Source organism: Mustela lutreola, chromosome 1 (assembly GCF_030435805.1).
Source record: "Mustela lutreola isolate mMusLut2 chromosome 1, mMusLut2.pri, whole genome shotgun sequence".
Classification (NCBI taxonomy): Eukaryota; Metazoa; Chordata; class Mammalia; order Carnivora; family Mustelidae; genus Mustela; species Mustela lutreola.
The window spans coordinates 255272586-255296548 of NC_081290.1; the positions used below are offsets into that span (position 1 = coordinate 255272586).

The 23963-nt window shown below is 37.7% G+C and overlaps 1 protein-coding gene and 1 long non-coding RNA gene across 7 annotated transcripts in view; one reads left to right on the forward strand and one right to left on the reverse strand.

Annotated features, from left to right (window-relative positions):
• LOC131810595 (uncharacterized) overlaps positions 1 to 23963 on the reverse strand; it is a 217570-nt gene that overhangs the window by 97866 nt on the left and 95741 nt on the right. For 4 of the 5 annotated variants that reach the window (XR_009345622.1, XR_009345616.1, XR_009345608.1 and 1 more), the window contains 2 exons: positions 20356 to 20499; positions 12118 to 12218 (listed from right to left, as the gene is read on the reverse strand). This is a non-coding gene — a long non-coding RNA (uncharacterized LOC131810595). The remainder of the gene's footprint in view (positions 1 to 12117; positions 12219 to 20355; positions 20500 to 23963) is intronic. The other variant, XR_009345612.1, reaches the window with a different exon arrangement.
• The window catches only part of BBOX1 (gamma-butyrobetaine hydroxylase 1), a 60058-nt gene that overhangs the window by 27587 nt on the left and 8508 nt on the right, over positions 1 to 23963 (forward strand). For both annotated transcript variants that reach the window (XM_059138567.1, XM_059138577.1), the window contains 2 exons: positions 18805 to 18910; positions 22816 to 23012. In XM_059138567.1, the coding sequence (XP_058994550.1) occupies positions 18805 to 18910; positions 22816 to 23012 (303 nt within the window). The remainder of the gene's footprint in view (positions 1 to 18804; positions 18911 to 22815; positions 23013 to 23963) is intronic.

A 23963-nucleotide genomic window follows, 5' to 3' on the forward strand; every position in this document is an offset into this window, starting at 1 on the left:
GTATGAGTGTATTTTTAAACCGTAGGGTGAACCCTCATGCAGGATGCACACAATTATTCTTGGGCTCACGGAGCAGAGGGCACTGGGAGTGAAAAAAACCTTTAAAATCCAAAGGTTGCAAAACTGGTAGCACACAGGCTGTATTCAGATATGTTTTGGTTGGCCCATAGGAAGTTGAAAGAAAAGAATTAGTTGTCAACACTTAAAAACTGGGAGATTTTACATTAAATATGGATCTGACTTTTCTTGAAAAATCAAATCTGGCAACAACTGAGATTCAATCCCCGCATGCCAGGAGCCTGCTTGGTGTAAGTGGAGGCCGCCCCTTGAAGAGAGCATGTGCTCACACTCCAGTAGCACAAATTGTGTGTGGGCCCCCCACCCCTACTCAGACCTGCAGGAGCCCTGCCTGCCTTTGAGTTTGCCACCCCCAATCTAGAATAAGACCCTGTCTATAGATAAACAAGGAATCAAAAATAACTAATCACTTGCTCCCAATGATTTGATCAAGTTTATTCATGGCAGAAGACTCTATCGTGTGTAGACTTAGACGACCCCACCCCACCCCCCACCCCAAGAACTTACTGCTACCACTAAGCACACTGTGAACTACCTAATTTTTATCTTCCCTACATCTACAAGAATTTAAACTGTTTGGGGGCAGTGGTGTGGTTCAGTTGGTCAAGCAGCCAACTCTTGATTTTGACCCAGGTGACGATCTCAGGATCATGGGAGTCAGCTTGAGATCCTCTCTATCCCTCTGCCCTTCCCCCACTCATGTGCACTGCACTCGCACTCTTTCTCTCTCTAAAATACATAATTTTTTTAAAAAATTTAAGCTGTTTTACAGATTGTATCGGTAACAAGTGATAAAGACCTGGAGATAGTCTTGAAATTATTAAGAGCCTCCATCTAATTATTTGGTCTTTACTTATCGTTCACAATTTTCTGAAATGGGTAATTTCCTCCAGTTCACTGATAAGGAATCTGAATTCCAGAGAATTAAACTATAACCCAAATTTTCACAGGTAATAGAAAAGGAACCAGAGTTAGAATCTGGGGCTGCTTTATCCATGGGCTTCCTAATCCACCTCACTATCAATGATATTAAGGAGGAACATGGGAGGATGCTTTTAGTCACCGGAAGTAAACAGAATACTTCACAGTAAATCTCTTCTATATTTTTCTACTTAGTTTTATTGGCTGACAATGAGATTTTTGTATCTATGCAACACATGTCACAATTTCACAACAGCAGCCAAATTGGGGCGGGTCTCTTTGTTGTAGTATCCTAATGCTCACCCTAACCCGTCACATTTAGGGTCGGCTTCTTAGTCCTGATTTATTACTTGAATTTTGTTTTGTTTTATTGTAATTTTGCCACTGATCTAACTGATCTTATCTTGTGAAGTTTATTGGAATAAATACTCAAGGTTTGTTGTCAAAAACAAATCAGACCTCCTACTACGGTTGCATTCCTTTGTCCAAGATCTTTGCATCTAACTGGATAGGTTTAACCTACTCAGTCTCATCTTCCATGCAGAGGATCACATTTCTTTCCTGAATCTCTCAAACTATACCTCAGGCCAAGAAAGGCCTTTCTGACAACCTTACAGCTACTTCTACAACATATTATCAAGATCTCTGCAGGTTTGTTTGTTTGTTTTCAATTTTAATTTTTAATTCTTTACCTCAAGAACTTACAGAAGAGGGCAGTTTTGCTGTGGTTGCTTTGTTTTTATTTGTTTGCTTATGTGTTTTTTAAGAGAATGAGAAAAACGAATATTTTCCTGAAGTGATTTCCCCTTTCTGCCTCCTCCCACGGTAATGTGGAAAATGATGTTGAAATTTCTATGACAGATGATTCAAAGGAGGGACATTTAGAGCAATAGTTCTCCACTGAGGTTACCCATCAGAATAGCCAATTTTTAAAATGCTGACATCTGTGTCCATTCTCCACGGATTTTTCAAAACAGGATTTGGATTTGACCTGAGTCTCAGGCATTTTAAAAACCCTGCAGGTGATTCTTGTGTGTAGCTAAGGTTACAAACCTCTAGTTGAGAAGAGGATTATTTCAAGAGAAGGCAGGTCTCAGTTGGTGTAGAATTTGGGTACTTTACACTCTCTCAGCTCTCATAGTTAGGTACACCAAGTGTCATTTTTCATGCTCTTCTTTGTGGTGTGGTAATGCCTGGACATGACTCATCTTTATAAGAGACTCAGTAGCTGCCTTCAATGTGGTCCTTTCTTTCATAGCTTTGTTTCTCCCCTGGCAAAGAGCCTTACTATTGCCCCAAATAATTGGCAGGTGAGTGAGAGAATGCAATGAATAAATGAAGGCAATAAATAATGGAGAGCAGGGATTGCCATAGATAGAAGGATGGAGAAAGGAAAGTGGGAAGGCTAATTTTGCATCCCATGTAGATTTTTCAAGAAGCCTGGTTTCTACTTTTGCGTAGATGCCCAAAAATATAAATAGCTTGGTGCTACTTTACACAGGTCTCCTTTGGGAAACAAATATCCACCTAGCACTTTCCCATTCAAGTAGAATTACTAGTTTGGAGAATTTGAATGCATGGGTCTAAACTGAGAATTATAATATCTATTTTTGGTTCTTGGCTGTCATCTCAATTGTTAAAGCATTGATTGGATAAACAAAAACAGTGGATCCCAGCATTTTGCCTAGCCTTAGCATACAGTAGGTAAGGAATAAATGTTTAATGATAGATACACACCTAGATGTTTTCAAAAAACTATAAAGCAGCAAGTGAATACAAAAATTATTAGAGCATGTAACAATCATAAAATTAGATTAAAATACTAAATCAAAATGGTAATAGCTTTGAGGACAAAAGTAGATGTAATTTCCATGTCTATATTTTCTCAGATGATTATCATTATTTTGTCAGTGCCTCATCTAGACAATATTTTTTTCATGCAACTCTGTGAAATGCTCAGCAACCTTACTGCTTGATGATGAAAGCTTACCTGGGAGAAAAGAATAAGACTTGGTAAAGAAGCCCTCATTGTCCATTTTGTCCCACCAGAGATAGCTGGTAAGAGATAATTACAGCACTATGGAACAAGATAACATTTTCAGAAGGATTTAGATCTTAAAGTTGGATCCATATAGTTTTTACAGGGTAGGGTCAAGAGCCTCATCTCATGCCCCTTAACTTCCTCCCCCCAAAAATCAATAAAAATATCTTTCTGAATAATTTCTCTTTTAAATTTTTATTTTTTTTAATTTGTATATAATTAATTTACAGACTTATACTCAATCCAGGTGTGCAATATAATACTTAGCAATTCTATATGTTACTCAGTGCGCCTCACAATAAGTGTATTCTTGAACCCCTTAATCTGGTTCATGCTCTCCCCATCCACTTCCCTCTGGCAACCACCAATTTATTCTTTGTATTTAAGAGTCTGTTTCCTTGTATCTTCCTTTTTTTTGTTCATTTGTTTTGTTCCTTAAATTTCACATGTGATATGATATGTGTCTTTCTCTGACTTCCTTATTTTGCTTAGCATTTTACCCTCTAGATTCATCCATGCTGCTATAAGTGGAAAGATCTCATTCTTTTATAGCATAGTGTATACACTACATCTTCTTTATCCATTCACCTATGGATGGACACGGGCTGCTTTCATAGCTTGGCTATTATAAATAATGCTATAATAAACATAGGGGTGCATGTATTTTTTCAAATTAATGTTTCTGTTTTCTTTGGGTTAATACCCAGTAGAGGAATTACTGGATTGTATGTTAGTTCTATTTTTAATTTTTTGAGAAACTTCCATACTGTTTTCCATGGTGGCATCATCTATTTGCGTTCCTACCATCAGTTTGCATTCCCACTTGGGTTCCCACCAAGAGTGCATAATTCCTTTTTCTCTACATCCTCACCAACACTTGTTGTTTCTCATGCTTTTGATTTTAGCCATTCTGACAGGTGTGAGATGATATCTCCTTGCAGTGTTGATAATAATTTCTTAATTGAAGAAATTATCTGAATTTATGACACAATCTAGCCCAATAGGAGTCATTATAAACTATACTTTTTCTATATACTGCCATATTCAATGATTATACCAAGTTAGAATGTTTTCAAGAATGCAACCAGCAGAACAAATCTGAAAGGAAGTACAATCACTATAGATCACACTGAACATCTTGATTGGCGGTATTATTGTTTTACCCTTCTGTATGCTACATTGTGCAAGGCACTGTGTTAGGCATTTTGTTCTGACCTAGATTTGGGTTTCTACTTTATGGAAAAGTATCTTTTGTCACTGTTGTAAGTGGGCAAATACCAATACTTGGGTTGACTTCATCTAAATAATTGGAGCCAATAAAAACTCCATAAAATCAAGGAATAGACTGGAAAGCAACCCCGGACTTTTGGCATTCCAAATGAGGAAACGCGGCAGTCAATACATGCCAGTGGCAGTTAAAAGGCAGTGAAGGGTGATGGTCTCCAACATGCGAAGGTACAGTAAAGATGGGCAAACATGGCTGCTTGAGAAAATGAACCAGGCTCCTCAAAATGTTCACAGGCTACCATAGTGTAAGTAGGTGTAGCAGGAATAAATATATATATTTAATTAAGACTTCATAAAGCTGGACAGTCCCTCTTCCCATCCCCATACTAATTCAGTTCAGGTGAAGGACTTCTTTTTTGTAGGCTATTCTTCCTCCTTCCTGGCTATCCCACCAGAGAGAGCTGGTGAGGGACAACGACAGCACCATCACTCTCTCCGCTGATTGTCCAAGACTGCGTTCCTCTCATCCTGCGTTCCTCACTCCTTTCCTGCATGCATCACCCTTGCTTTTCCTTCTCCTGGCCTTTATTCTGCCTACAAACAGCATATCCTGTCCCAAATCCTCCTCTGTTTTTGGCTACTTTTTGGTCTTTCTTGCTCTTCTCACTTGATGTACTAGCATTTTCCCCACTCCCTCCCAACACCACCTCTGTGACAGCCTCCCTTCATCTGGTAGTCTCTGTAGCTCTAGGAAAGACAACTCTCTCCCAGCCTCTGCTCTGTGAGCTGACAGCACCTCATCTCCAAGCCCAGGCAAATAAATAAAACAAAGTAAGCATTTTACTTCTCACCCAACTGAGCCTGTTTTGCATTCTGAATTACCTATTCAAAAAAGTGAAGTAGAAATTCTCCTCTCTTCTGCATATTCATAACATCTAGTAAGGGCATTTCTTCTCTTTCTTTCTTTTTTTAAGATTCTTCTTTTAGCAGAGATGCACGCAGTGTGGAAGAAAACCAACCACCCTGCTGTATAATATCCCTACTGTCTATTTGCTGGGTGACAGTAAAGCTTACTGGTCATGGGCTTTTGAAACCATAATTCTGATAAGGAAACACTAAGATCAGATGTTCTTCCCTAAAAGGACAAAATCATACTCTGAAAATACTCCTTTTCCAACTGGTTGGACAACTAAATAAATTGGCTGGGTCAGGGTTTTGTTATTTACGTAAGTTCATGTAAAGGTGTGTGTGTGTGTGTACATGTGTGACACAGAGAGAAAGAAGAGATTCAGTATCGATTTTTTAAAGTATTAACCACCAGTATTGTGTAGTAACTAGCTGCTCTGCATGTAACAGGATAAGGCATGCATATCTCACTGCTATCATCGGTGTCACATTGATCTCCTTAAAGGCTGAAATGGTGGCCTCATCAGGATGATGTCTTCAGTACTAGCTCAGAGTCTGACACACAGTGAGCACTAAGGGAATTTTAATAAAAGGGCATATATGCTAAGATATTGAGGCCTCATTTTGTCAAGAATTCTCTCTTAGCATTGTCGACATTGGTAAGCTCTTTAGTGAGAATATTAACCTTGTGAGCAACTCTGAGGGACCCTTCTTCATCAGAAGGTCAAGCAGAAGAAGATACAAATTTCAACCTTAGCTAGCAAGACTGTCTTCTTTCCAGAACACAGTCGAGTAGTTTCAGATTTTCTTCTTTCTAAGAATGTTTTATTTGCTGGCATAAGCAAGTTGCATTAACACATGTAGCAGGGATTAGACTAATAGGAATAATGAGGTGAAAATGAAAAATATGTTTCTCTGAAACAGCAGCATGAGGAGTAAAATAGGCAGTGGCAACAAGGAAAAGGGATGAAAGGAACTTGGTGGATCTTGGTAGTAGTCAAATTTTATCTTGTAGAGACAAGCATGGAAGCTGTACAATTAAGGAATAAAACTCACAAGGTTAACAAATTGTAGTGGGAAAATTTAAATAAATACTTTGGAACACTTCATTCCTAAAAACTGGGGGGAGAGTGGAGAACCCAGTATCCCAGAACATCTGCACTTCATTACTGCCCACAGAGCTGCCCGTAGGACCAACAGAGAAACACGGTTGAATCACGGCTCCACACTCGCTGTTTGTAGGTGAGAAGGGGATCTAAGCTTTTCGTGTAATTTCCTGGAACTCTAGGATTCTCCTCTACTGAGGACTTGCTTCTCTCTTTCTACAGGAACTGTTTTAATACCTGGCATGTCCTGTGAAACCTTTAGATGAAAGGTTGCTGGAAAATGTAAGAGGTGACTACTGCTGCCCAGTTTTGCATCTGCATGAGCGCCTTGCATGCGGGCTTCGTCAGAGGAATAAAATCATGTCAAACCAAAAAGGTTTCTAGTGGGCAGTTTGTCAAATACACCAGCCAGGCCAGTTAAGAATTAACAATATTGAAATGGCCTCTGGGGAGTACAAGAATATATCCTTTCCAGCATTCACTGGATTTCTGCTAGCATTTCTGTAAGCCAGCCCAGCAGCATTTCACACATTTGGTTGTATTAGAGATTGAGGGTATATGAGCGAAAAATATTATTATTCCTTGGCTTCTGGCCCTTTAGAAATTGCTCCGACCATTAGCACTGCCTCCAAACCTGACTTTGAAAGAGCTACTTGTTTGATATACGGGTTACCAGAAAACATTTGTGAAGTGTGGAAACTTAACAGGGAAAGAAAAAACAAGTTTATCCATTTTGGTGAAGTTTCTAGACAAGAAATTGCTTGAGAAAACCAAATAGCCCTTCTTGAACAAAAATGGCTCTGAGTTATGAAAAACCAACCTAAAAGCAATTTAGACTTGGGAAGAAAACAAAGAAAACCTTTCTGAGTTCTGAATCTAGTTGTAATTCCATCCTACTTTGTAAAAAATTCACACTGGGATTTCTTAATGAGTTGTTTTAGATTCAGTACTGACCCAAGTGTTTCAGTGGGGGGGGGGGGGGGAAGAGAACCTTTAAAATGTGTATTCTTGTTTTAGGGGTTCCCAGGCAGAGTAACAAGCTGTGTTCTTTCAGCCATTGTGAACCCCAGCTTATGTTATCAGCCAAGAGACCATCCCTGGTGTTCCCTTTGTAATACTCAGTTTTGCAGTAATTAAAGTTGTGGCCAGCAAAACCACTTGAGTATGAGGTCATCTCATGAATGAAAGGAAAAATAATTTCTCTGTCTCGTGCTTTCCTAGAAATCACTGGAGGAGATTTTTGAGACCGTAGTAAACCATTTGTTTCTCCACAAGCCCTGACTCCTTATTACCTCCTCAGTTTTCCTCTGAGCATTGGGATGGGACAAAATAATTTTCTGTTAAGCACCTTTGACGTGCTAAGTATTGAACTCAATGCTTTACAGTGATTATCTTGAATCTTCACAATTCTAATAAGAGCCATTATTCCCATTTTAGAGATAAAGAAACTGAGGCAGAAAAATCAGCCTTCAAACCCAGGTTTACTTGACTCAACAGTCTGCAGTCTTTCCTTGGCACTGTGCTTGAATGGTGGTTTATCGAGCACTCCCCCCCTAGTTCCTAATGCCGTAGGAATTATTAACTATCAAATGGGGCTTCCACTCATATTTATAGCTCAGATGCAAGGGAACAACTTAATAGGATTATAGAGAGATTTCTCAAACTAAGTCATAACAACAGCACCAGAATATTCATTACCATCTCATCTATTAAATTCAAATTATAGCCAATTGTTTATGCAAAGGGAAAGTGACGATCGACAAGGAATCAGAAAACTTGTGACAACAGAAAATGAAGTTTATATTTTAACCTTGCACATCAAAAATCTAAACCAGCATCTAGCTCCTGTTCTGTTGAGATAAATCAAGCACAATTTGACGTACCACCACCCAAAAACAATATGCTTACTTTGGAATTCTCCAAAGCTTTTTTTTTTTTTTTTTTTTTTGCAATGCACTTTATTCTTAGTTTTTTGTAATGAAAGACTTTGGAACTTTGGAGGAAATTGCTGTAACTTTTTTCTTTGTGTTTTTAGAGGTGGTTGCCATCTTTCCATTACTACCCATCTTTATTTTTATTATTGGGAGTATTATTAAACTTTCAAAATAAATTTTAAAAAGCCACTTCTTGTGGTAAAATACAATCCAGACACAGAAGAATCACAAAGACAAATATATAACTTAATGAATTTTTGTAAGACACATGCTCTTGAAACACTTGAAACACCATCCAGGTCAAGAAATAGAACAGTGACTACTCTGGAACCCATCCACATACTCTAAGCAATCACAAACCTCTCTTTTCTCCCCAAATGTAACAGCTCTCCTGAATTTTTTGGTATTCACTATCTGGTTTTCCTGATTTAGAGTATTAGCACCAAAATGTGCATTGCTTAATGGTGGTTTGGTTTCTCAATTTTTTCGTTTTATTTATCTTCTTTTCCTCCCCTATTACTAATTCTATTAGTAAATAAAATTTACTACTTAGCACCATTGCTTTGTGAACATCATCTCTATTCATTTTGGTTGTCTGAATCTTATTCTCTTGTAAATTCCTCAGAAAGGCCCCATGAGAACAGTATTCTCTAAATTCTTGCATGTTGACAGCAATTTAAGATCTTTATACTTGAAAAATCAATTTGGCTAAATATAAAATTCTTGGCTTACAACATCTTTAATATGTCTCTACAGTTTTATTGGTAATCTAATTTTCCTTCCCTTATAAATAATTTGATATTTTTACTTGGATGCCCAAAAGATTTTTCTTTTTAAAGATCAGTAACTTTACAGGCTATGTTGGTGTTGGTTATTCTGGGGCAACTTTTTCAGGGACCATATGGCTTGGTCTTTCAGTGTTTCAAATCTTTTGTATTTTTCTTAATTTCAGGAATTTTTTTAAAATTATAGTTCTTAATATTTGTTCTTTTTATTCTGGATTTCTTCTTTTGAGGACTTCTATTATGTGTATATTAAATCATCTGTTAATTAAAATTCATTAAAATTTATTACTTTCTCTCAAATCCCTCTTATCTGTCTTTTTTTATATTTAAGTTTTTCTCCTTTTTATCTTCTCATTATCCAAAGGTGTTATCTGTTGTACTTATTCAATATTGTATCCCTTCTAGCTTAGTCTTCATTTTTAATGATTTTTAAAATTTTTCCTTTCTGAGTATATCACTCCATTTCTGGGTTTCTATCTCTGATGTAAGTTATTCTTTCATATATTGTATCATTTGATTAATATCCTCTAGACTCAATAACAGTAGGTATAAGCAGAAAAATAGAAGTTAGAGAAACTAGAATATTTTTTATCTTTGGGGGCATATCCCTCTGGCATGTATTATCTATAGGTATGTTATTTTGCTATTCATTCTCTTTCTTAAAATAACTTTAGAAAACTAAACCTTAACCATGTCATATTTCTAATGTTCATGTGAACTTTTTTCTTGATTATTAAAAGGAGATATGACTCAGAAACTTTGTTATAGTTTTAAGCTGTATTTCAAAACTATGGGTGATAACCTTCTGGTTATCAGACCTCCTGGTTTTTCTCCTTTACTTTTATCTGGAACTTCTTTTTCCTTTGTCCTTACTGCTCCTGGACTGCTCAATTTGGGGACTCATCATGGATGAGAGTTTCATCTATTGAGTGTTTAGAGCTCCCGAACCCAGACTAATCTAGTCCCTTACCACAGACCCCTCATAGACCCCTACGTTGAAATGTGAACATACCCTCCCAGGAGCCAGTACACTGTCCCTTCATAATCTGGGAATTTTTCGGATCCATCCAATACCTAGTTGCTTCCCTCTGCTTCCTCCTCTGCACCATTTCTGATATGGCATGCTGTGGCTTTGGAAAGTCTATCTCTATACCCACTCGTATTTTGGGCCTCATGGATATATCCAGTCACCTAATTTTGGTTTAGATGTTTTCCCTGAGTTTTGGGGTTTGCACACTAGATGTCCCATGAAGAAGATTCAGAGAGATTAAGAACTATGTCACCATGATTATCCCAGGACCCTCCTTGCTTGCTTTGTATCTTCATGCTTCATGGAGATTTCCATGTGAGTTTAATGGATGGAGTGAGAGCAATGCTAGATATCGGACAGGTTACTTTCATTTTCCTACTTGATAGTGGGGATATTCTTCTCAAAAATGGAATGGAGTTTCTCATTTCCAGGAATAAATGCAATGTCAGTGAGAGCCCATAATATAAGTTAGAACTGAAAAGATAATGGCTTTTTAAAACACAGCCTAGCAGTTCTGCCAAGTATTGTTTGCAAACAACTGTAACACTTCCCCTAGGAATCAGACAACAGAAATGATTGGTGGCCAAATTATTCATAATTTAAATATATCTAAAACATATAGCTTTGGCCGGGATTAAAGTTAATAGCTAGACAATCAGGAACATAACACAATTTACTGTTTCACAGTCCATGCCTTCATTCAACAAATATTTTTGGCAGTGGGTTAAATGCTATGAGATAAAGAGTATGTTTCAGCTCAGTTCCCTCATGTAATGAGATTTTTTTTGGTACGACTTTACCGTACAATAAGGGAAACAGATATTTGAAACAAAACCAAGAATAGCCACAGAGCAAACAGTCCCCACTGCAGCCCGTATTGGACTTCTCTCTCTTCCCCTGAGAGGCTATGTTCTCTCCCTCCACTGGGCCTTCTGCCCATAGTGACCTTTACCCTTCTAGGTAAATCCTACTCAGTCTTCAGGTCTCCACCTAATCTTTACTCTCTTATTCTCATAACGTCTTGTACTTTAGCTTTGAAGGTAAGTCACACTGATTTTTCTTCCCCAGAGACTGTATGTTCCATGAGATGCAAGTACCGTGTCAGTTCTGTTCATGTCTGTATCCTCAGTTCCTGGCCCATTGTGTGTCTAATAAGTGATGATGGAAAATTAAATATCTGAAGCTCAGAAGGGGGACTGCATCTGGGAAGTTATAGGTGGATGTGTTACAACTACGGTTAGAAATGATAGGGGCCCCTGGGTGGCCCAGTTGGTTAAGCATCTGCCTTCAGCTCAGGTTGTGATCCCAGGGTCCTGAGATCAAAACCCGCATCGGGTTCCCTGCTTAGCGGGGAGCCTGCTTCTCCCTCCCCCTGCTCTTGCTCTCTCTTTCAACTTTAAATAAATAAATAAAATCTTCAAAAAAATTAAAAAGAAATAGAAAACAAATGATATACAGCATAATATTCCTTTGGATGATTATTAATGTTTTTGTTTATTTTAGCTAAGAGATAATTTTCTTTTTTAAAAAGGTTTATTTATTTGAGGGCACCTGGGTGGCTCAGTCATTAGGCGGCTGCCTTCGGCTCAGGTCATGATCCCAGGGTCCTGGGATGGAGGCCCACATGGGACTCCCTGCTCAGTGGGAAGCCTGCTTCTCCCTCCCCCACTCTCCTTGCTTGTGTTCCCTCTCTCTCTGTGTCTCTCTCTGTCAAATAAATAAATGAAGTCTTTAAAAAAAAAAAAAAAAGATTTATTTATTTGAGAGAGAGAGAGCAAGCATGTGCTCACATGTATGTGTGTGTGAGAGCAGGAGAGGGAAAAGACAGAAATTGAGGGAGAGAAAGAATCTGAGTCTCCACTCAGCATGGAGCCCAACACAGGCTCAATCTCAATCTCAATCTCAATGACCCTGAGATCATGACCTGAGCCCAAATCAAGAGTCACACTTAACCAACTGAGCCACCTGGGTACCCCTAGGAGATAATTGTCTATGTTAAAGCTTAAAAAATAAAAATGACATATGAGCATTGTGTTTTAGGTCCAACATGACAAGTGACGATAGTCAAAAGAAGGCATCCTTCTGTTACCTGATGAGAGCGGTTTGCAGTAGGCTGAGATTTGAGAGTGTAGCTGTTGGTGATAAGAAATCTAGGTTGCAGTTGTAGAACATCTTTTCATATAAGTTGTACTTCAAAAAAGAAAAAGATTAAAAATAAATCCAGCATGACTTTCCAGGTGTGATCAAAAGATTATAAAATCTATCACCAAGGGTATAAGAACAAATCTAGAAAAAAACCATGTTTAAACACTCCATAAACACTAAAGGATTCAAATTTGTCACAAAACACTATTAATTTCATGAAATATCATGAGTATCTATGATTGGCCATCTAGACTGGGGTGGAGCTAGTGAATAAGTATTCAAACCAAGCCCACAAAATAGTCTCTAAAAATCATGATTTTAATGTACGGGAGCTTTTGACAAAATCCTTAAGTGGAAAATATAAAAGACATTTCTTTTTAAAATTTTAATTCCAGTAGAGTTAACATGTACTGCTGTATTAGTTTTAGGTATACAGTATAGTGATTTAACAATTCTATACATCACTCAGTGTGCATCATGGTAAGCGGACTCTTGATCCCTTGACCTGTTTCACCCACTCCCCACCCACCTCCCCACTGGTAACCACCAGTTTGTTCTCTAGAGTTAAGAGTCTGTGTTTTGGTTTATCCAATTTTGAGAATGACACAAGTAGCTCAGTGGAAATCCCTAAATTTGTTTAAAATAGCACCGCTGGCAAAAGCAGGATTATGTGCACAGTTCCAATCGCCTGTCCCAGCACAACACCACACAGGTCTATACCAGTGGGTTAAGATGCTATGCTGAGCCTGCCTCTTGAGTTTTAGAAGATCCTGGGTCCTGCACCTCTGCTTTGGTTGTGATACTTTCTGACAGTCTGCTTGAGTTGCTTTACTTGGAGGAGTGTTAGAATCTGTTTCTAATGAAAGATGCCTCATCTCACTAAGGCCCCACAGTGGGCTTTTAAAAAACAATTTCTCCACATTTGCATTTATTTCTGGTGTGTTTTCCTTTGGATTTGAGAAGGATGCATGAAAGCTTAGGGTCACAAACAATCAGCAGCAGCCTTCTTGGCATGATTCATTTCTATAAGGAGGTAGAAAGGTAGACCAAATGACATTTCTAGGATTTTTCCAGACTTACACTATGACTGTTATGAGAATGTTTTATGATTGGAATTGGCAAGCCCCTTTCCTGGGATTTATCATTATGTGCGAGCATAGACTTTTAGGCTACGTATCCCACACCGTGCCTGAGACACTTTAGGGCTGAAAAATGTTTATCATCCCCTGCCAGTTAGCGCAGAGGGCGGAGAACTGCTCTGATGATGCCAAGTCACAGGCCCCATCCCTGTAGAAGCCAGTTAATGTCAAACGAAGGAAAGATCCGTTCCGCGGCTAAAACCTGCACCTTGAATCTCAGCCAGCTCTTGGCTGAATGAAAATTCAGTCAGCTTACCCCTGATCATAGGAGACACCACGAAAGGGAAGGTAGGTGAATCAATGCAAAACCATCAACACTCTTGAAAAGAAAAATCCAAATATAATCATTTCCTATTCACAATGTCAAAAGCATCATCTTCTTAGAAGATGCTATAGATTCTACACCTTGATGAAATTACTTTTTTCCTGTCCTTACATCCTTCTCTACATGTTGATTATTGTTGGAATGCTGATGGTGACAGCAGGCAGAATCTTCATTAGGTTTGGGTCACGGAGTGACATGTATTTCCTGGGTACAGTCACTACAGTATAATGGATTGTTGGATTCATATTTGAAATTAGTTGGGGCAGGCTACATACACTCTTTTTCTTTCACAGGTTCTCTCTCCGGCTTAGAGAACCACCTAGAGATGGTTCTTTAAACTTTGGAGGAAGATTTACCAGGCTTTCCATATTTTATTTATTTATTTATTTACTTATTTATTTTAGATTTATTTATCTATTTATTTGAGAAAGAGAGAGAGAGCACAAGCAGAGGGAGCAGCAGGAAGAGAAAGAGGGAAAAGCAGGCTCCACGCTGAGCAGGGAGCTGGATGCAGGTCTTGATCCCAGAACCCTGAGATCAGGACCTGAACCAAAGGTAGTCACTTAATGACCAAGCCACCTAGGTGTCCCTATCTTTTTTTATATTTTTGTCACAGAGAGAGAGCACAAGTAGAGGGAGCAGCAGGCAGAGGCAGAGAGAGAAGCAGACTCCCCACTGAGCAGAGAGCCTGATGTGGGGCTCTATCCCAGGACACTGCAATTATGACCTTAGCTGAAGGCAGATGCTTAATCGACTGAGCCACCCTAGAGCCCCTCCATTTTACACTTAGATGAAATACAATACAAAACAAGACCAAAAAACAGAACCAAATAGCTAGTTTCATCCTCAATCCCAGAGAATGGGGAAGACACCCTATCTCTCACTTCAGATTCCTCTCCCTAAAATACACCCCCAGAAATTCATATTTCTACTTTTCTTCCAGGTCTTCTGGAACACTTCTCAAAACATTATCTCTGCCATGATATTCTCCTAGCCCCCAATCCTTATCTCCTTGCCTTGCTTTATTTTCTTTGTAGCACTTTTTTCTGTTATTTCATTTGGTAATTACTTGTTCATTTGTTTCTCTTGTTCGCTGCTATATCTCTAATGCTAAAACAACGCCTGACATAGAATAGGGGCTCAATATAGATTTATTGACAAATGATTTGATGAATATGAATATAAATTAATAAATAGACATTATGACAGCAATAAAATGACATGCATTTATAGTGATACATTTTTCAAACCAGATTTGCCTTATTTTAAACACAACTTTCTTCCAATTACCTATAGTCTCAATCTTCTCAGGGAAAAGTCTTACAAAATCTGAATACTGGTTTATTTTCCTGACACAGAGTTGCAAGTAATCCCTAGTTTGTTTATTAATTTTTTTTTAAAATATAAAGGCAGGCTATTTCTTTTGGTACTGGAGGTAAAATTGACATAACATAAAATTAACAATTTTAAAGCATACACTTTTGTGTTATTTAGTACATTGACAATGTGAAACCATTACTGCTATCTAGTTTTAATGCATTTTCATCAAAACTATTATTTTTTGAAAACTAATTATTCATCTTGGAATGGTAGAAAACTAATCCATTACATAATAAAATGGTAAATAAAGGGAAAGAATCAAGTTCTTATCTCAGTATCCCTATGTAGCTCTTATATGGGGTAACCAAATACTAGATGAAGGAAAGTAGATATTTTTAAAAGCACTGACAAATGAAAAAGAATTAAAAGAAATTATTAATTTGGCACTTTACTATTTGGGACTCCCAATGAATTAGTGGATCTAGCCACTAAGCATAAGTATGTACAAATATCACAAAAACAAAGACATCTTGACATTTTGTGTCTTCTAATAGAAGAGCACAATGCCATCTATCGTTTTGCCAAAGAAAGAAAATAGAGTTTGTCCAAGCCTCTGCATTTAGTTGCCAATTTTCTAGAAACACAGAAGACAGAGAAACATGTTGAACCACACCTCGATATGCAATCAGCAAAGTCCAGACTGTGAGGAACTCTGGAGGTCAAATTCCCTGTGTTCTTCAAACAATAAATTGTAGGAAAAACAGGCTGAAAGGGAAACCTGTAGATGAAGACACTTAAAATACATAACAACCGTTGCTAATATTAAACAAAGTGTCTAAGGATGCAGATTCAAGGGTAAAAATATAAAGAAATGCAAAGAAATTATAAATACAGAAGTCATGGTATGGTTACTTTGGAGAGGAGAGAGATGAGGTTATGGCTGAGACAGGACATATAACCTTAAAGTTATATTTTCTGATTTGAGTAATAGTTATGAGTGTAATTAAAAATTCATTAAGTTCAAATAAAATAAAATAAATATGCATTGAGTTCCCTCTAAGATCAGGAAAAAGATAAGAGTGCTTGTTTTCACCACTGCAATTCAACATTGTATTAGAAGCTCTGCCCAGGGCAGTTGGGCAAGATATAGTAATAAAGGCATCCAAATAAGAAAGGAAGAGGCAAGTGTATCTCTATTCATAGATAACATGATCCTATATATAGAAAACCCCACAGAATGCACACAAAAAAAGCTAATATAGTTAGTAAGTAAATTCAGCAAATTTGCAGGATATAAGAGCAATACAGAGAAATGAGTTGTGCTTATACATACTAGCAATGCATGATCTGAAAAGGAATTTTTTTAAAAAATTCCATTTACAATAGCATCCAGAAGAATAAAATACCTGGGAATAAATTTAACCAAGGAGATGAAAAACTTATAAAATGAAAACTATAAAACATTGTGAAGGAAATTAAAGAAGACCTAACAAATGGAAGGATATCCTGCATTCGTGGACTGCAAGACAGAATATTGTTAAGATATGATCACTACCTGAAGCAGTCCACAGATTCAATGCAATGCTTACCAAAATTCCAGTGGTTTTCTTGTAGAAATAGAAAAGCAATGCTCAAATTCATATGAAATTGCAAAGGGTTCTGAAGAGCCGAAATAATAATAACAAACAAGAACAAAGTTGGAAGACTCATAATTCCTGATTTCAAAACTTATTACAAATCTATAGTAATCAAAATACTGTGGTACTGGGATCAAGATAAACATGCAGATTAATGGAAAAGAACTCAAAGTTCAGAAGGAAGCCCATGCATCTATGGCTAACTGATATTTAACAAGGGTGTTGAAACCTTTCAATGAGGAAAGAACAGTCTCTTCAACAAACAGTGCTGGGACAACTGTATATGCACATGCAAAAAGAATAAAGTTGGACCCCTTCCTCACATATTATTCAAAATTAGCTCAAATGGATCAAGGATCTATATATAAAACTGTAAGATTCTTTGGAGAAAACATAGGTGTAAATCTTCATGACCTTAGATTGGGCAATGGATCCTTAGGTCTAACACCAAAAACACAAACAAACACAAAAATAGATGAATAGAACTTCATCAAATTTTAAACTTTTGGCCATTAAATATCATTACTAAGAAAATGAAAGGACAGCCCCACAAAAGGGGTAAAAAATAGTTACAGATCACATGTCAGGCTATCTAAAGTTCTCATAGAAATTAAAAAGGGACAAACCACTCAATTTAAAATGAGCAAAGGACTTTAATTGACATATGTCCAAAGTAAATATACAGATGGCCAGCAAGCATATAAAAAGATACTCAACATCATTAACCACTGGGAAAATGCACATCAAAACTATGATATACCTTGGGGGTGCCTGGGTGGCTCAGTGAGTTGGGCCTCTGCCTTCAGCTCAGGTCATGATCCCAGGGTCCTGGGATCAAGCCCCGCATCAGGCAGGGATCCTGCCTCCCCCTCTCTATCTGCCTGCCTCTCTGCTTACTTGTGATCTCTATCTGTCAAATAAATAAAAATCTTTAAAAAAAAAAAAAGAGTTTTGGGGCACCTGGGTCATTCAGTTCGTTAAGCGACTGCCTTCGGCTTGGGTTGTGATCCTGGAGTCCCAGGATCAAGTCCCACATTGGGCTCCCTGCTTGGCAGGGAGTCTGCTTCTCCTGCTGACCTCTCTCCTCTCATGCTCTCTCTCTCTCAAATGAATAAATAAAATCTTAAATCATAAAAATGCTTAAAACTATGATATACCACCTTACACCCACCAGGATGGTTAAAACCAACAACAGCAGCAACAACAACAAACCAGAAAATAACTAACGTTGATGAGGATGTGAAAAAATTGGAAGTCTCAAAAATCCTGGTGGGAATGTAAAGTGGTCCAACTACTATGGAAAATGGCTTGGCACCTCCTCAAAAAGTTAAAGGTAGAATTAGGATATGATTCCATCTTTGCACTCTAGGCATTACCCAAAAGAATTGAAAACAGGTGCTCAAATAAGTACATGCACACCCATGGTTATGCCAACACTAATCACATCTCCCAAGGAGTAGAAATAGTGCAAATGTCCATCAGTTGATGAGTCAATAAACGAATTGTGGAATATCCATACAATAGAATATTATTTGACCATAAAAAGGAATGAAGTAATGATACATGGTCCATCACAGAGGAATCTCAGAAATATTCTGTTAAGTAGAATAAGCCAGACACAGGAGGTTACACCTTGTATGATTCCATTTATATTAAATACCCCAAGTAAGTAAATCCCTAGAGACAGAATGCATTTGGTGTTTGCCAGGGACTGGGAGGAGGGCAGGATGGGAAGAAAATGCTTCATGGGTAAGAGGTTCCGTGTGGAGTGATTGGAAATATTTTGCACCTAGATAGATAGAGGCGATGCTTACCAACACGGTGAAAGTCCTAAGGGCCACCGAACTGCCCACTAAATTGTTCATTTTGCGTTATGTGAATTTCACCTCAATAAATGATTTTAAATGTACTAAGCTATTAAAAAAAACCTAACCTACAATCACACACATACATCTTTATAAGCTCTGTGGGATAGACAAATGCGTAAATGTACTTTTCTCTGGAGAAGAGAGGAGAAAGGAGGAGGTACATACTCTCAAATGGTAACTTTGGACAAGGAAAAGCCAGGCTCTCTTCTTGGCTCACATCAGTACAGTAATTATTTCATAAAATGAAAAGTTTCCATTTCCCCCATGTATCCAATTCATTCTAACACATTTCCTCTGGATTACTGACAGACCGTTTAAACATATGCTTCTTGTATTTTACAGACATACTTGGCAAGTGCAAGACAAAATTGATGCAAACAATGTGGCTTACACAACTGGGAAGCTAAGCTTTCACACTGATTATCCAGCCCTCCATCATCCACCTGGGGTAAGGTGAGCCTCAACATATTTTCCACAAGACAGGCCAAGGACCAGTGTCCTCCTGTATTTTGAGTCTAAGTGACTCTATGTTTCACTAGCTAGCTTGTCCTACATAGATCCTTCTTCAAGCATAATCCAAACATGAAATCTCTGTGCCTAAATCCTGAATAGCCTGAGATTTCCAAGGGATAGAAGACTTTTGTGTATTAAAAAAAAAAAAAAAAAAAAAAAAACACTTCTTTTGTTTCCTTTTGGAAATAACTATTGACACTTTTTGCTTTGCTTAGACAAATTTTATGATAGCAGTACATCTTCAGGTCCTTTTGCATATTTACCATTCCCAAAAGAGTTAAAAGAGAAAATGAAACCAGGGAACACAATGTAGGGTTTTCCCATAAAGTCACATGACTACCATTCATATCAGTTAGCTATCACTGCATAAAAACCACTTCCTAACTTAGTGGATTGAAAGAATACCACTAGGGTGCCTGAGTGGGGTCTGCCTTTGGCTGGGGTCATGAACTTCGGGTCCTGGGATCAAGTTCTGCATTAGGTTCCTTGGTCAGCCGGAAGCCTGCTTCTCCCTCTGCTGCCCCCCCCTACTTCTGCTCTCTCTCTCTCTCTCTCTCTCAAAGAAATAAATAAAATCTTTCGAAAAAATTAGACTAGAAAACTAAAAATTCTAATTTAATATTTTAATTATCTGCTGTTTTTAAGTGAGGTTAGGTTTTGTTTCTGGGTTAAAATTGAAAGCCTAAGGAAAAGTGATTATGTGGCTTTGTAAATATTCTTGAAGTATAATATAATGCTTGACATTTTCATAGCATTTTATACTTTTTCGAAGTATGCTATATATATTACTTTGTCTGATCCCTCTTAACATTCCTGTAAGGCAGGTGATTGATCATGCCTTTTTATGTTAGATGACAAAATGACACACAGCAACGTTAAATGCTTTCACTGAGTGACATCCGAATAATAGGACACTTAAAACAGAGCCCAGGCCTCTGTCTAGTCAGGTTTTTCACCATACCGTGCTGGCCTTGAGTTAGACTTTCTAATTACCATGATTTATATAATGCGATGAGCATAGACATCATCAGACATTACAAACTAAGGCTTAGCTCAGCACATTTCATGTCATAGGGACGTCACAGATATGATATAAAAAAGGCAAAGAAATACCACAAAGTTGTGCCTGTCTCCATCAGCAAAAGACACATTCAAAGATAAATGACCTGACAGAAGCTTTTTCAGTGACAGATGATTCCTAGAATGTCTAGATTGGTGTAAGAGAATAATTAGAATGTAGGCAGCTGTTTCTGCTATTGGCCAAGTTTCCATTTGGAATAGTTCAGAGGTCTTTGTAACAAAGCTTGAGCTTTTTTATAACAAACAGAATAAGACAATTTTCTTTTCAATGCAGATGAAATGATCTAAATAAGGAGTTACCTGTTGAGAGTTGACTTTCATCAGTTTTGATCATGTAGAGCAGGGATGAGGTGACACATCTTTAAAGAAGCACAGATGTTCCTTTGCTCACTGTCTTTGGGCCAAAAGTCTCATGCTGCTTGGGATGGGTAGATGAAGTAACATCTAGGAAGGAAATAGTTTTGGTTCTTAATGAATGACATGAAATAGAATTTGATTTTATACACATCAGGTGCATATGTACTGTTTGAATTAGGTGATAGAAGTGTTGTTGGCCACCATCATCTTTTTTTCTTTCATAAGATTGCATTAAAATATAAATACATAAAAGAAGATTATTACTTGGCCTTGCCATATATATATGTAAAAGATATCAACTGACATTTTTTGAAGATTCTTATTTGAAATATTCTGTGACTTCATTATGGCAAAAGCTAAGAGGATTTAAAGAACACTGATTCTCTCAAAGACAGAGTTGGGCCATTGTTTTGCCTTCTTGGAGTCTGGCAGATTGGAGGTTGATGTTTCCATTTCATCCTCTTGTTAATCATGCTGCTTCACCTTTCACAGCCCTGGTGATGAGATGGTTTTCTACAGCGACTTGGTCAGCTTATGCACATTTTTTTTTTTGAGCGTAAAAAACTGACATCAGTTTAAGGTTGGAACCATTAATAATGGAGACCAATTCTCTCCTAACATCAGAAAATAAGGCATAATCAACCTGAAACAGGAATTGAAGTTTACAAAGCACATATATATATACACAACTCATGATACTAAACTAGTAAGAGTCCCATTAAAGAATTTCCTCCCTTTAAAAGGAAAAGAACTTGCTGTATGATGATTTTGAGGCAAATAGACAAAGGTTTGAATGACAGCTTCACCATGTGTAGCCGAGTTCTTACCAGCTGGCCAATTTTTTCATTTCTGGGTCTGGGTTCTTCCACCATAAAATGGAGAGGAAAGTCTGACATTCTAAGGACTGTTGTAAGGAAGTGATAAATGTACAATCATAACTTGAGATCAAGTATGTGTGAGATTTAAAATATTGAGAAAATGTAAGCAGTTTGAGGAAGAAGGCAGGATTTGTGTTCTAGATCCGCATTACCCAATATATTGTCACTAGCCATATACGATCATTTAAATTTTAAATTAAATTAATTATATTTAAATAAAATTTAAAATGCAGTTCTTTGGTCACATTGACCACATTTCAAGCTCACAATAGCCATGTGGAACTAGTGTCTACTGTACTGGGCAGCAGAGGAGGACATTTCTGTCACCGCAGAAAGTTCGTGGTGATGCAACATGGAGGCTTAAGTGGGTAGAAGATTAAATGAAACAAGATGGGATTGGGAGGGAGACAAACCATAAGTGACTCTTAATCTCACAAAACAAACTGAGGGTTGCCGGGGGGAGGGGGTTGGGGAGAAGGGGGTGGGATTATGGACATTGGGGAGGGTATGTGATTTGGTGAGTGCTGTGAAGTGTGTAAACCTGGTGATTCACAGACCTGGGGATAAAAATATATGTATATAAAAAATATATGTTTATAAAAAAAAAAAAAAAAAAAAAATACAACTCAAAAAAAAAAAAAAAAAAAAAAAAAAACTAAAGAAAGATATAAACAGATTTTACTTTTTTTTGCTTTTCAAAATGAAATAATGCTGAACATTTCCCCCTAAATCTTAGTAAAAATAACTATCCTTTTGGTTTCTTATTTCCGGTGCTTCTTAGGTTTATACATCCTCATAGCCCCACCCAAACTCCATTCCCTTCTGATCCTCATACCTTAACTATCTCATTTAACTCTCGAGTAGTTACTGTCTCACCTCCTTTAAAAAAATATGTCCTACGTAACACCACTGGGCTAATATTCTTCAACTCAGTCTTGGCTACATTACAACTGTAATGTAAAACCCTTCAACAGTTCCCCTCTGTGCAGAAGAGAAAATCCAATATTCTTCATCTGACATTCAAGACTCTATAATAAGTACTTCAATAACCTTTCCCACTGGATCCATCCTTTTCAGTCATGAACCTCTATCGCGACCAGACTTTTTGATACATAGTGAGGTGTGCATTTTTGCACATCCATTATGACTGCACCTGATTTGCTCTCTCCATTCTGCTCTGCATATCCAACACCTTACCCATCCTCCTTTGCCCAGTTTAAATCCCACCTCCTCTGTAAAGTCAACATGAAGTGAGTAAATACTCCAATATGAAGTGTTCGCTCCCTGCAGCTATTTTGGTCTGTGCCTTTTGTTTACTAACAGACATTATCGTGCCTCTGTTCATGTCTCACACTGAAATAGTGTCTAAAGGAACTTTCTCTCTCCAATCCCTTTCCCTGCTGACACAAAAGAGATTTAAGAGGTTTGTTGACTTTAGTGCATTCAGAACTTTCTGAATCTTTAATGATGTCAAAAATGTAAATGTTTACCATTTTAAAACAGATTTCTCTATTTCTTTTTACAGGTTCAGTTTCTGCACTGCATAAAGCAAACAGTCACTGGGGGTGATTCAGAAATCGTAGATGGGTTTAACGTATGCCGAAAGCTCAGGGAAAAAAATCCTCGAGCATTCCAGATTTTGTCCTCCACTTTTGTGGACTTTACAGACATTGGAGTGGATTATTGTGATTTCTCTGTGCAATCCAAACACAAAATTATAGAGTAAGTACCATCTATACATTTCTCAAGCAATTAAATAGCTGACTGCAAAAGCTTCATTTCCTGGGGCGTCTGGGTGGCTCAGTATGTTAAGCCGCTGCGTTCGGCTCAGGTCATGATCTCAGGGTCCTGGGATTGAGTCCCACATCGGGCTCTCTGCTCAGCAGGGAGCCTGCTTCCTCCTCTCTCTCTGCCTGCCTCTCTGCCTACTTGTGATCTCCCTCTGTCAAATAAATAAATAAAATATTTTTTAAAAAAAAGCTTCATTTCCCTAAACCTAAAGCTTAAACAGAAGAAAGCTTCAATTAACTACAGAACTTACTTTTTATTAACAGTTTAACCCAATTTTAGAGGGAAAAAGAAATATTTTCACCATAAAAAAATCATTATCAAATCCCATGAACTCTCTCTACTCTCTCTTCTTACTTCGTATAAGAGAAATAATTAAGACTTAAGATACACTTGATTTTCTTTTTTTACATACAAATTCTACAGAATTATAATCAGTATGATTGTAGTAGTCAGAATCCTTTCAGCAGGAAGGGGAAAAGATTCTAACTCAAATCAGGTAAATCTGATAGACAAACAACGTCATATGATATTGATCCCTTTTTTCTACATCTCTTAGCTTTGTCATCCTCTGTGTTGGCTTCCTTTTCTAAGATGTCAATAGAAGCTCTGCATTTGCAGTGTCCTCAGAGCTAGGAATCACATGCACAGAAAATCCTTATTTCCCAATAGTTATAACAAAACTAGATGACTCACTGTCCGATTTGTATTTGAGTCCATCCTTGAAGCAATCACCATGGCCAGGAAGTCAGCGAATTCCGATTGGCCAATCCTGGATTACATGTTCATCTCTGGAACAAACTCAATCTCATTTGAACCACATGGACTGAGAATGAAACAGGAATGTCTGCCTAACTTGAAGCCAACAAAAATCATATTTCCCTG